The 13,278-nt window shown below is 36.1% G+C and overlaps 1 protein-coding gene across 2 annotated transcripts in view; it reads right to left on the reverse strand.

Moving 5' to 3' along the window:
* Nucleotides 1-13,278, reverse strand: part of stk25b (serine/threonine kinase 25b) — a 64,010-nt gene that overhangs the window by 33,730 nt on the left and 17,002 nt on the right. For both annotated transcript variants that reach the window (XM_055646017.1, XM_055646016.1), the window contains exon 2: nucleotides 1,938-2,168. In XM_055646017.1, coding sequence (XP_055501992.1) covers nucleotides 1,938-2,168 — 231 coding nt within the window. The remainder of the gene's footprint in view (nucleotides 1-1,937; nucleotides 2,169-13,278) is intronic.

A 13,278-nucleotide genomic window follows, 5' to 3' on the forward strand; every position in this document is an offset into this window, starting at 1 on the left:
AATATTTTTCCACATTACTCCATCTCACTCATTTTGTCACCTCTTGTTCTTTTTCATCCCATTTCTTTCCAACACCACTTTCGTATGCAATGCATACATTCCTTCCAAAACTTGTGTTATTCAATATTCTACTGTTTATTTTATAATTTCTTCTAATATTGGACATGTTAAATGCTTAATCTCTCGGGACTGAATTCCATTTGTTACTTTTATGCTAATCTGATGAGTTCATTGATTTCGACCCTCTACACAAATTGCATAAATGTATTATCTCCAAAGGAATTAAATTAGACCCCATACAGTTGTCTAAATCTATGATATATCTAAAGAGCTGGCTACGCTAAATCTGGCAGAACCACTGTATATACCATTCACGCCAACAACCCTTGATTAATCTGTACAGCTTTTATATTTTTTTCCCTGATGATTTTCCCACCACTGATGTTACTGTTGTATCTTCATTTATGTGGTCTATCCTCTTGTACCCTTTTATAAGCAGTAGTATTTCACCAGTACCTTTCCAAAGGTAATACTACAGTTGTTATGGGGGATTTCAACCTGCAGGTAGACTGGGTAAATCAGGTTAGTACTGGGGGTCCTTGTTCATCCGTCAATGAAAGTAAGCATGTAGGTACAGCAGGCAGTGAAGAATGGCATGTTGGCCTTCATAACAAGAGGAGTTGAGTATAGGAGCTAAGAGGTCCTTCTGCAGTTGTACAGGGCATAGTGAGACCACACCTGGAGTAGTGTGTGCAGTTTTGGTCTCCAAATTTGAGGAAGGACATCCTTGCTATTGAGGGAGTGCAGTGTAGGTTCACAAGGTTAATTCCTGGGATGGCGGGACTGTCATATGCTGAGAGAATGGAGCGGCTGGGCTTGTATACTCTGGAATTTAGAAGGATGATAGGGATTCTTATTGAAACATATAAGATTATTAAGGTTTTGGACACACTAGAGGTAGGAACCATGTTCCCGATGTTGGGGGAGTCCAGAACCAGGGGCCACAGTTTAAGAATAGGGGATAAGGAAGAGAGGAAGAGGTGGAGCTAGTGGGCAGAGGGAGAGCTGAGAAGGGGAGGAGATAGTAAGGACTGCCTGAAATTAGAGAAGAAATTAGAGAAACAAAGATTTCCTTCACTTGATTAACTTGTGTGGTTAAGTTGTTATTATTATTCAATTCAGTCATACACACAATTCTTGAAGAAATAAATGTTTCCAAAGATGTAACTGAAACACCGTGCATCTGTATTTTTGTGCATCAGTCTGATAAGTATGGGTTAATGGCAAGGCATCAGATATAATGAAGAGGGTAAAGAATTAATATCAACTACACTTGTGTGTTTGCATCGTAACTGCTACCCCTTCTCTTGTGCCTGGATTTTGCCTTGAATTTTCAGCACCCAAGGCATTTAATTTTTTTATTTGGCTAGATATTCCACACAAAAAAATAAATTGGAGAAACGTTTCATGTTGTTAAACATACAAATTAGATATCTATGAATATTTAGCACATTCACAGATAAATGTTAGAAATCTGCGTCAAAAATTGGAGTAGGAAGTGCAGGGTGATGTTTCAGTACTGGCGGAGGACTGCACTGTCAGAGGTGCCATTTTCTGGGGGAAGTCAAAACAGGGCCCCTTCCAAGGGCGGAAGTAATAGTCTACTATGCTTTGAAGATAATTCTTCCACTACTCTTTACTAAGCAACTAACCCTCAACTACATGTCCAGAGCTCAGCAAGTTCAAGCCTTCTGACTAGACGATTCTCCATGTTAATGAACCCCATCGCTATATTTGTCAAGAAGAGTGGAGAATTTGAAATTTACTTTTAAATATATTAAATAGTGGAAATTAACAAGCAAACTATACTATGAATACAGATATGCTGGTTTAAATGGCATGGTGCCGATGTCTGATTTAACAATTCCTTTACTTGCCTTTAGGTAAGAGCCATAGTACTTGGTGACATATGGGCTATCACATTGGCTGAGCACTGTAATCTCCTGTTGGATGTCTTCTATCTCGTCCTCTGCCTCCTCCAGATCAATGATTTTGATTGCCACAACTTCTTTACTGTGGTTCTCTATTCCTTTGTATACTTCACCAAAAGAGCCTTTCCCAATCCGTTCCTGCTTCGTAAAGAGCTCCTCTGGGTCCATGCGTGCATTCTATGAGACAATCACAATGTTATTCTGTTTTTAATCAAAAGAGGTAAAGTATTGTAATGGTATGACACAACATTGGCATCCATTTCCATAATTGTTTGTGCCCTAAATACCAAACCATTTACAATATTATGCAAGATGCAAGGTAGACTTTAAAAGATAAAGCTTTAGTATTGCACTGAAAACAAATATGCTGGACATGACTCTTGCATGTGCAATATAATCTTTTAAGTCCTATGAAGCAGAAAAACTGAGGACATTCAATCACTTGAGCCTGTTCCAGAGTTCAAGAAAGTAGTTAAACCGTAACATAATCAACCCCAGATACCATGATATTTATTCTTAGCAAAAGCATGAATTCTTGGAGAAGCGATTTGTAACTCCCTGGAAGAAAATATGTTGTTTATCCATAATATTTCCCTTACTTTCTTACCCAAATCACAAAACTGTATCCAATTTCACTAATTTTCAATTTTGCTAACCATTGCTTATGAGGTATAACTTGAAAAAAAATTACTGCAGGAGGCATATTAAATCTACTCTGCTACTCAACGTGAACATGGTTGAACTTCTACATCTACACGTATTTCATATTCCTTTCTATGTTTATACCACATGGAACAATAAAATTGCAAACACCACTTCCACTTCAATCACCTGATCATGTAGTAGAATACTGCATCCATCTGAGTGGACACCGCAACGCGCGTTACACATCATACACACAAACGTACATTGCAGTGGACAAAAGGTTTGGTGTCCCAGAAAACGAACATTACATTATTAGTGAAAACTAAACATTTTCACCAATATGATCTAAACGGTACATTACCTTATGGATTTGAGCTATATCGATGGCCGATGATTCATCAGAACGTTTGATTTGGGCAGATTTTTTTACTAAGTAAAATGTCTCCGTAACGGTTGTTATGGAGCTTCACGAAGTTGACACGAAGGAATGAAGTTAGCGACTTGGCCCGTACGAAAGGAAAACTTTGATGACCAACTTATGTCCAAAATGTTTTTTAATTGCTTTAAAAAAAGTCGGAAAATATCGTAAACGGTCGTTGCGTTTTTGACACCATGATGTTTTTGATATATTAAATTGGAAAATAAGAAAAAAGAATTAACCCACCCAAAAATTGCTACTACCATATGATACCTCGTTGCGTTTTTGAAAAGCATTAGAGGTTTGGAGCCTCCGTGATTTAACTTACCCCGATAACGGTCGTTGTGACAATGGACACCAAGCACAACGACCGTTACGGAATCTTTACTGTGCGGTATTATCTTTGTTACTGCATTTTTCTTCTGGTATTTATGAAGATATTTCCCTAGATCATTATCAAAACGTATATGTATGAGGGTCCATATGAAGTTTATTTATGGATTAAATATTCATGACTAAATGTGCAGCCTTTTTAATATCACATTTTTGGTGTTAAGATTGGTAGTAAAACAATGAAGATTTCAGTTTCATTTGAACCTTTACTGTACGGTAATTCCAGTTTAATTTGCCCTACGTGTTGCAATAGCAATCCGCCCTCCCCCTGCTAGCTGAGCCATTGTGATGTCATCACTTGAAACTGGTCATTTTGAAATTCAAAGTATTTTGAATTTTTAAAAACTTTAATCAGTAATAAGTTGAGAAATAAAGCATAAAATGTTCAATGAAAGTGATCTCTGCCTAGAGGGGAAAAATGTGAATCAGACTATGCAAAAATTTTGTGAAAGTTGGCATTTTTAAAAAAACCATATTTTTTATTAGAAGCATATACATATCATAACCAAAACACAATTTGTTTATCAATTACATATTAACACAGCTTCTATTTACTTGTTTTTTATAGATTTTTTGAAAGAGCTATAGAAAGAAAGGAGGGAGAAAAAAATAAAATAAAATAAATTACCAATAACACAATTTTGGAGATGGGTCCATATAAAGATTAAATCCTGGATTCAAGTTTCTTTTTTTTCCAGTCAAGCATCCGTGCTGGACCAATTTACCCTTTCAGAAAACCAATAAATGGAGACCATATTTTAGCAAACGATTCTGGTTTGTCAATTAAGACAAGTCTAATTTTTTCCAAGTGTAAGGTCTCAGACATCTCCATAATCCACATTTTAATTGTGGGGGTTGTTGGGGTTTCCCAAAATGTTTTTATTTTTATTTTTTTATTTTATTTTTATTAGCAGTACAGTAACTTACATTAATACACATCACATATATCGTATTACATTATGTTGTACCACTTCATTTTTTGAGCTATAAAAGAGATAGAAATGAAAGAAGTAAGGAAAGTAAGCAAGAATTGTGAAGGTGCAGGAAAGTGTTGGGAGAAGAAAGCCCCTTAGGGAAGGAATTAGAGAAGGAAGTAAAGAAAGGAAATAAGACCCTAGAAGGAAAAGAAAAAAAAGAAGAAAGGAAAAACAATCGCTCTATTGTAATACAAAACTCCACAAAAAAGGATATACCAACCGTGTTTTTATTAAAAATGTATTTTATACCCCCCCGTTACCGGATCCTGGTACCCTTTATATTTTAACTTACTATTGCTCCTTATGCTTGTAATAGTTCTGTAAATGCAGACCACGTCTTTTGGAAGTGATCTGCTTTGCCTGCTAGGAGGAGTCTCATCTCTTCCAAGTGTAGTGTTTCGAACATGTTTGAAATCCACATTTTTATTGATGGTATTGGAGCATTTTTCCAAAATTTGAGTATAAGCTTTTTTCCCCATTATTAGCCCATAATTAAGTAAGTTCTTTTGAAACATATTTAATTCGGAGTTACCTTCCGATATTCCAAAAATGATCCATTCTGCTTTTGGTACCAGTTTTATTTTAAATAATTTTGTGAAGATTTCAAATATTTTGTTCCATAATTTTTACACAAAAAACAAAAGGGTGCGCTATGTTAGCTTCTTGTGACTGACATTTATCACAAATGGGTGAGACATTGGGGAAAAGTTTATTTATTTTAGTTTTTGAATAATATAGTCTATGTAATGTTTTATATTGGATTAGAGTATGTCGTACGTTGATCGAGCATTTATGCCCATATAGCAAGTGTTAATCCCAGCTCTTTTGAAATTTTTATAGCTAGTTCTTGTTCCCAGTCTCTTCTAATACTATCGGTTGTAGGTATTTCTATATTCAAAATAATATTATATAAGTATGATATTAGATTTGCTGATTCAGCCTTTATCTTCATGGCTTCATCCAATAAGTCTGGGGGCATATTATGATAGTCTTTTGTGTATTTTTTTCAGATAGTCACGGATTTGAAGATATTTGAAATATTGATTATTTTTCAAATTATATTTCAGTTGTAATTGTTGAAATGATAATAATTTTCCTAATTCATACAAGTCTCCAAGCGTTTTGATTCCCGTTCTTTCCCATTGTGTAAATGATTTATCTATAATTGAGGATTTAAACAAAGGGTTATTGACTATTGGCATTAAAAGAGATAGATTTCTTAATTTTAAGTTCTGTTTTATTTGTTTCCAAGTTCTAATTGTACTACGTATCATTGGATTTTTATTATAATTTTTGTTATTCAAATTCATTGGTGAGAGGAGAGTTGCTCTTGTATTACATGGAGCACAGTCCTCTCTCTCCATTACAATCCAATCCACCTGCTGGGCAGAGTTGCCCAGCAGGTGAATCATATTTTAAATATTTACTGCCCAATTATAGTACATAGTTAGGGAGCACTAGACCACCCAAATTTTAATATTATTTTTTCCCCAATTATTATATTATAATCAAGGAAGTATAACCAAAGAAACTTTGTTGTAAGTTTTTGACTTTATTCTGATATTCCTAATATTATTAGTTTTGGATCGGGATCCAATTGGATATTAACAACCAGAAATAATTTGAAAAATATCCGCCCAGAATTTTTTAATTTTTATACAGTTTACAAAAGTATGTTAAATTAGCTTCTAAATATGGACATTTGTCACATAGGAGAAATATTTGGAAAAATTATTTTTAATTTTGTTTTAGAATATTGCAGTCTATGTAGTACTTTAAATTGAATTAAAGAGTGTCTGGCATTTAACGAGCATTGATGTATATGTTGTAAACTTTCATCCCATATATCTTTCATTATAGGTTGAGCTAGTTCATTTTCCCATGCTTGTCTATATAGTTCCATTGACGGGACCTCACTATCTAAAAGAATATTATAAATGTGAGATATTAATTTACCTGTGTTAGGATGTTTCTTCAAACATTCATCAAGGATCTCTGGCTCTCTAGTTCTATAATCTTGTGTATGTGATTTAACATAACCTCTAAGTTGTAAATATCTAAAAAAATTATTTGAATGTAGTCCATAATTCTGTTGTAACTCCTGAAATGATAGAAAAATACCTTTTCTGTAAAGGTGTCCCACCTTTTTAATTCCATAATTTTTCCATTGTGCAAAACCTTTATCCAACACAGAAGATTTAAATGAAGGATTATTTACAATGGGGAGAAGGAGTGATAAATTATCCAATTTTAAAGTCATTTTTAATTGTTTCCAAGTTCGTAAACCACTATATATTATAGGATTTACACTATGTTTTTTTTATTCAGTTTTGTGGGAGCTAACAAAAGCGAGTCAATTTCAAAAGGTTACCAATCTTCCTTTTCCACCTTTAACCAATCTGGTTATTGATCCATATCTTCCAACCAGAAGTTTATATTTTTAATATTAACTGCCCAAACATAAAATAAAACATTTGGTAAAACGAATCCTCCATTCATCTTGGATTTACATAAATGTTTTTTACTTATTCTATGGTTCTTATAATCCCAAATAAACCTTGTAACAATAGAATCAACTTTAAACAAAAAAACTGGGAGATATATCGGAATTGATTGAAAAAGGTACAGTAATTGTGGTAGGAAAATCATTTTTATGGCATTAATTCTACTGAGCATTGAGACGGGAAGTATTTTCCAACACTGAATATTCTAAAGGGGGGAAATATATTTAAATAAAGAAGTATATTTCTTAGTCACATAAATTCCTAGATATTTAAATTTTTCGTAGACTATTTTAAAAGGAGATTGTTGCAATGTATGTAGGTTAAGTTCCGTTATTGGCATAATTTCACTTTTGTTCCAATTAATTCTATATCCCGAAAATGAGCCAAATTAAGTTATAAGATTTAGCAAGTTTGGAATGCTAGTTTCTGGGTTTGTAATGTATAATAATACATCTGTGTATAAAGAAATTGCATTAACTGTATCTTTAGTATTATATCCATAACAACGGAGATAATGGGCATCCTGTCTACAACCTCTAGATAAATTAAATTTGGGTGATAATATTTGATTTGTCAATATTCTAGCTGTTGGGTTAGTATATAGGAGTTTAACCCATGTACAAAACTTCTCGCCCAATTGAAATTTTTCCATCACCGAAAATAGATGGGGCATTCCACCTGATCAAATGCTTTTTCAGCATCTAATGAAATAACTGCTAAATCTACATTAGCTATTCTATTTGAATATATAATATTAAATAATAATAAATGGTCTTGGGTTATAAAATGAATATCGTTTTGGGATAAAACCCGTTTGATCGGGATGTATTAATTTATGAATCACTAAACTTAATCTATGGGCTAAAATTTTCGTTAATATCTTCTGATCAGTGTTTAAAGAGCAATTGCTCTATATGAACCTGGATCTTCAAGGTTCTTATCCATTTTTGGTATGTGTTATTTAGGCGAGGACCTCAGAATGGATTAATGAGAGGTTAAAGATGTCTGCAGCTGGTCTGCACAAGTCCTGACTAAAGGGCCTGTCCCACGAGCATGCGACCTGCATGCAGCAAGCGCGACCTAACCAGAAGCAGGAGCCGCGCAGAGGTCGAATGAGTGACACGGCGTCGAGGCGGCTGCGGGAGTGGAATTTTTAAACAGTCAGTTTTTTGGAGCCCCGCGCGATGTCAGGACTAGCTCCGCACAACTCCACACGGCCCCGCAAGGCCGTACGGCTCAAGGGACCACGTTAGGTCGTGCTTGCCGCATGCAGGCGCATGCTGGTGGGACCGGCCATTTAGGCCGCGCTTGCCGCATGCAGGTCGCATGCTCGTGGGACAGGCCCTTAATACTTATTTTTAAAGCTTTAATTGCAAATAACATGTCAAATATAGGATGAAATCTTCAGTGAAGATGATCACTGCTAGCTGAGCCATTGTGATGTATTCAGTGAAAGCTGGTCATTTTCAAAATCAGTCTTTTGATGATTTTAAACTTCTTACTTACTTTTAATCAGTAATAAGTCAAGAAATAAAGCATAAAATGTTCAGTGAGGGTGAGCTCGGCCTCTAGGGGGAAAAATGTGAATTGGAATATGTAAAAATCTTGTGAAAGTTGGCATTTTAAAGCTTTAATCGCAAATAACGTGTCAAATATAGGATGAAATCTTCAGTGAGGCTGATCACTGCTAGTCGAGCCATTGTGACGTCATCAGTTGAAGCAGGTCGTTTTAATTTCAAAGTTTTTTGACTTTTTTGGACTTTTAATCAGTATTGAGCCAAGAATAAGTCGAGAAATAAAGCATAAAATGTTCAGATAAGGTGATCCCGGCCTCGAGGGGAAATATGTCCTTCGGAATATGTAAAAATGTAATCATTACTTCGTCGTGTTTTTGCGAAGATGTAAAGACAGCCACATATACACACGTATAAGATCAGACTTTAAATAAGTATATGATAGATAGTGTAACAATGGATACAAGTATATAGTACTGCCATTTTCATACTTTAATACATGGCATGCACAAATTGGGGCCAGTAGTGACATTACCTAGCATCCCCAAAACCTTATTACCTGAACCAAAATATAATATTTATGGTAATGATGCAATGTGGAACATATGACCCTTAATATTAACCTGACACTTCGCCATCCCATAAAAAAAACCCTGTACATTTAGATTCCTGCTTTATCAGTCCATTCAAATGATCCCGAGTGCTACAATAAATCTATCTATGACCATTGCAGAGCCATTAAGGATGCCAAGAAGGAATTCTGAACCGAATTAGTCCCAAAGCAATGACACACATTCCTAGATTGTGGAAAAGCTTGCATGCATTACACAAGCTAGTCTGGTAGTATCGATGGCAACAACGAGTACTTTTCTGATGAGCTCAATGCTCCATCAGTCTAGGGTGCATCTGTGCCGATGGTTACGGTGACAGATGCAGGATTAGCCTTCATGAAAGTGAATCTGCAGAAATAAACTAGTCCACATGGCCGTGTATTCATGACTTGTGCAGACCAGCTGCAGACATTTTAAACCTCTCACTAATCCATTCTGAGGTCCTCACCTAGAGAACCTGAAGAAGGGTCTCGACCCGAAACGTCACCTATTCCTTCTCTCCAGAGATGCTGCCTGTCCCGCTTAGTTACTCTAGCATTTTGTGTCCGCAATAAACTTGCTGAATTAGTTTGTAAGTGTTTGACCAGACATAAGATAATGTGTTTTGGTAAGGGAAAGAGCAGCATTTATTTCTTGGACAATAATTGTATAAATGGGGTAGAGTAGTGATCCAGAGTGAAATAAAGCAATTCATTAAAAATAACAAAGCAAGTTTACTAACTTCGAAAAGTAAATGATCCACAGGATAATATTGCATTTGCATTGTAAACCATATGAAGAACCACTGTACAGCAGACAAGATTATAGGCAGCATGAAGTAAATGAGGTGCTTGTGGAGTATAAGGAATGTAAAAAGAATCTTACGAAAGAAATTAGAAAAGCTAAAAGAAGATATGAGGTTGCTTTGGCAAGTAAGGTGAAAGTAAATCCAAAGGGTTTCTACAGCTATATTAATAGCAAAAGGATAACGAGGGATAAAATTGGTCCATTGGAGAGACAGAGTGGGCAGCTATTTGCAGAGCCAAAAGAGATGGAGGAGATATTGAACGATTTCTATTCTTCGGTATTCACCAAGGAGAAGGATATTGAATTATGTGAGGTAAGGGAAACGAGTAGAGTAGCTATGGATACTATGAGTTTCAAAGTAAAAGAAGTACTGACACTTTTGAAAAATATAAAAGTGGATAAGTCTCCAGGTCCTGACAGGATATTCCCTAGGACATTGAGGAAGTTAGTGTAGAAATAGCCGGGGCTTTGACAGAAATATTTCAAATGTCATTAGAAACGGGAATAGTCCCCGAGGATTGGCGTACTGCGCATGTTGTTCCATTGTTTAAAAAGGGTTCTAAGAGTAAACCTAGCAATTATAGACCTGTTAGTTTGACTTCAGTGGTGGGCAAATTAATGGAAAAGATACTTAGAGATAATATATATAAGCATCTGGATAAACAGGGTCTGATTAGGAACAGTCAACATGGATTTGTGCCTGGAAGGTCATGTTTGACTAATCTTCTTGAATTTTTTGAAGAGGTTACTAGGGAAATTGACAAGGGTAAAAGCAGTGGATGTTGTCTATATGGACTTTAGTAAGGCCTTTGACAAGGTTCCTCATGGAAGGTTGGTTAAGAAGGTTCAACTGTTGGGTATAAATGCAGGAATAGCAAGATGGATTCAACAGTGGCTGAATTGGAGAAGCCAGAGGGTAATGGTGGATGGCTGTTTGTTGGGTTGGAGGCAGGTGACTAGTGGGGTGCCTCAGGGATCTGTGTTGAGTCCTTTGTTGTTTGTCATGTACATCAATGATCTGGATGAAGGGGTGGTAAATTGGATTAGTAAGTATGCAGATGATACCAAGATAGGGGGTGTTGTGGATAATGAAGAGGATTTCCAAAGTCTACAGTGATTTAGGCCATTTGGAAAAATGGGCTGAAAGATGGCAGATGGAGTTTAATGCTGATAAATGTGAGGTGTTAAACCTTGGCAGGACAAATCAAAATAGGACGTACATGGTAAATGGTAGGGAATTGAAGAATACAGTTGAACAGAGGGATCTGGGAATAACCGTGCATAGTTCCTTGAAGGTGGAATCTCATATAGATAGGGTGGTAAAGAAAGCTTTTGGTATGCTAGCCTTTATAAATCAGAGCATTGAGTATAGAAGCTGGGATGTAATGTTAAAATTGTACAAGGCATTAGTAAGACCAAATCTGGAGTATGGTGTACAATTTTGGTCGGCCAATTATAGGAAGGATGTCAACAAAATAGAGAGAGAGTACAGAGGAGATTTACTAGAATGTTGCCTGGGTTTCAACAACTAAGTTACAGAGATAGGTTGAATGTTAGGTCTTTATTCTCTGGAGCGCAGAAGGTTAAGGGGGGGACTTGATAGAGGTCTTTAAAATGATGAGAGGGATAGACAGAGTTGATGTGGACAAGCTTTTCCCTTTGAGAATAGGGAAGATTCAAACAAGAGGACATTACTTCAGAATTAAGGGACAGAAGGTTAGGGGTAACATTGGTATCATTTAAAAATAAATTGGATAGGCATATGGATGAGAAGGGAATGGTGGGTTATGGTATGAGTGCAGGCAGGTGGGACTAAGGGAAAAAAGTTGTTCAGCACGGACTTGTAGGGCCGAGATGGCCTGTTTCCGTGCTGTAATTGTTATATGGTTATATAGTTATAAGATATTTTTGAGATTAATAATTAATCTATTATAACCAAGGAACTATAGAGGCGATTGATGGTCACCGTGGACTCGGTGAGCCGAGGGGCTTGGGATTGGACATTGGGGCTGCATCTCCCCCCCCCATCATGCATGTGAGAGGCAGTGATCCTTCAGTTTATCAGTCCTGAGTGCTGCCTGGCCTTTTCTCCGATCCTTGATGCAGAATAATGGCTGACAGTAACTGGTTGTCAACAACAGCAATAAGTCAATATCAGTATTGGTGGGTATAAAATGTTTCTTTAGTAAAAGTGTTTTTGCAATTTGAACTCTTCTCACCAGAGCTTTCGTAAATTTTTGCTTTTAATTGTAATCTTTCCATAATTTTATCTGCCTTGTTCACAATTCAGCTATTTTTTTAAGTTAATTCAGCAATTTAAGTCGAGGGTTAAAATTCTATTTGTTTAACAAACTGTAACAACGAACAATGACAGCAATGTTATCAATGATTGTAATGTCATAGATCTCATATCTATGACATTAAGGAACAACATAATTACATTTAAAAGAATTTTAAGGACTAACTGAACCAGTGTTCAAAGATATCTACATAACTCTGTGGGTTCTTCTTGTGGTGAGTGAAATACTACCCTATATCCAGTCAATTTTAAGATGATTTTGTATAAGATTAAGTGGATTGCTCCATTCTTTTGAATTTTATTGGAATGCAATATTTGAACCCAAATCTTTTGAGATGCTCAACTGTCCAAAGCTATATATTTTCCACCAATGTTGAAATACCTAAAATATTAAATATTAAGAAATATTCAATATTGTATAAAAACAATGCTTTGTTGATTTTGAAATGCGAATATAAAGTACTTAGTGTGGTATTAAGCCATACAAACGGTAATTACTACCAAATTCAACCACTGGTAAAAGAGGGACAATTGGTCCAGGGCGATAGTTGGTAGTGGAGAAGGTATTGGGAGATTAACATTGCATTACAAGACAATTCAGAAAAATTTGTTAAGGCTGACAAGAGCTGGGTGTATTTGTGCTTTATGACAAGGAATCGTCAAAATAGTTGTTTACCATACTGATAGGCATGGAAGTGGCAGGCCTTGATGCGACTTGAAGAAGCCTCTCCACTCACTATGAAAATAACTCTCAAAGTTATTAATGGCATCCAAAGTTACACTCGCCTCATTGTCAGAGCTGAATTATCTGTGGTCTTTGACACGATTGACCACATTATCTCTTCCATCACTGCTCAGCTGAGTGGGACTGCACCCATTTCCTTTCAGTCCATTTGATGATTATTGTAATGACCCCTCTCCCACACCATTACATCTTGTGTCTACCAAAATGCTCCAGCTTGGCAAATCAGTTATTTCATCCAGTTTTATCAGGTATCCAACTCAGAAGCTCCCCTTTGATGGACTGAGAAATCAAATCTTGGGAAGACCAAAATCATTCTTTGCTTACTGCCTCAAAAGCATGCCCTAATCGCAAACTTTATTCTCTTACTTGGCAGCTGATCAAATCTGAAAATGGAA

This window comes from Leucoraja erinacea, chromosome 14 (genome assembly GCF_028641065.1).
Source record: "Leucoraja erinacea ecotype New England chromosome 14, Leri_hhj_1, whole genome shotgun sequence".
Lineage (NCBI taxonomy): Eukaryota > Metazoa > Chordata > Chondrichthyes > Rajiformes > Rajidae > Leucoraja > Leucoraja erinaceus.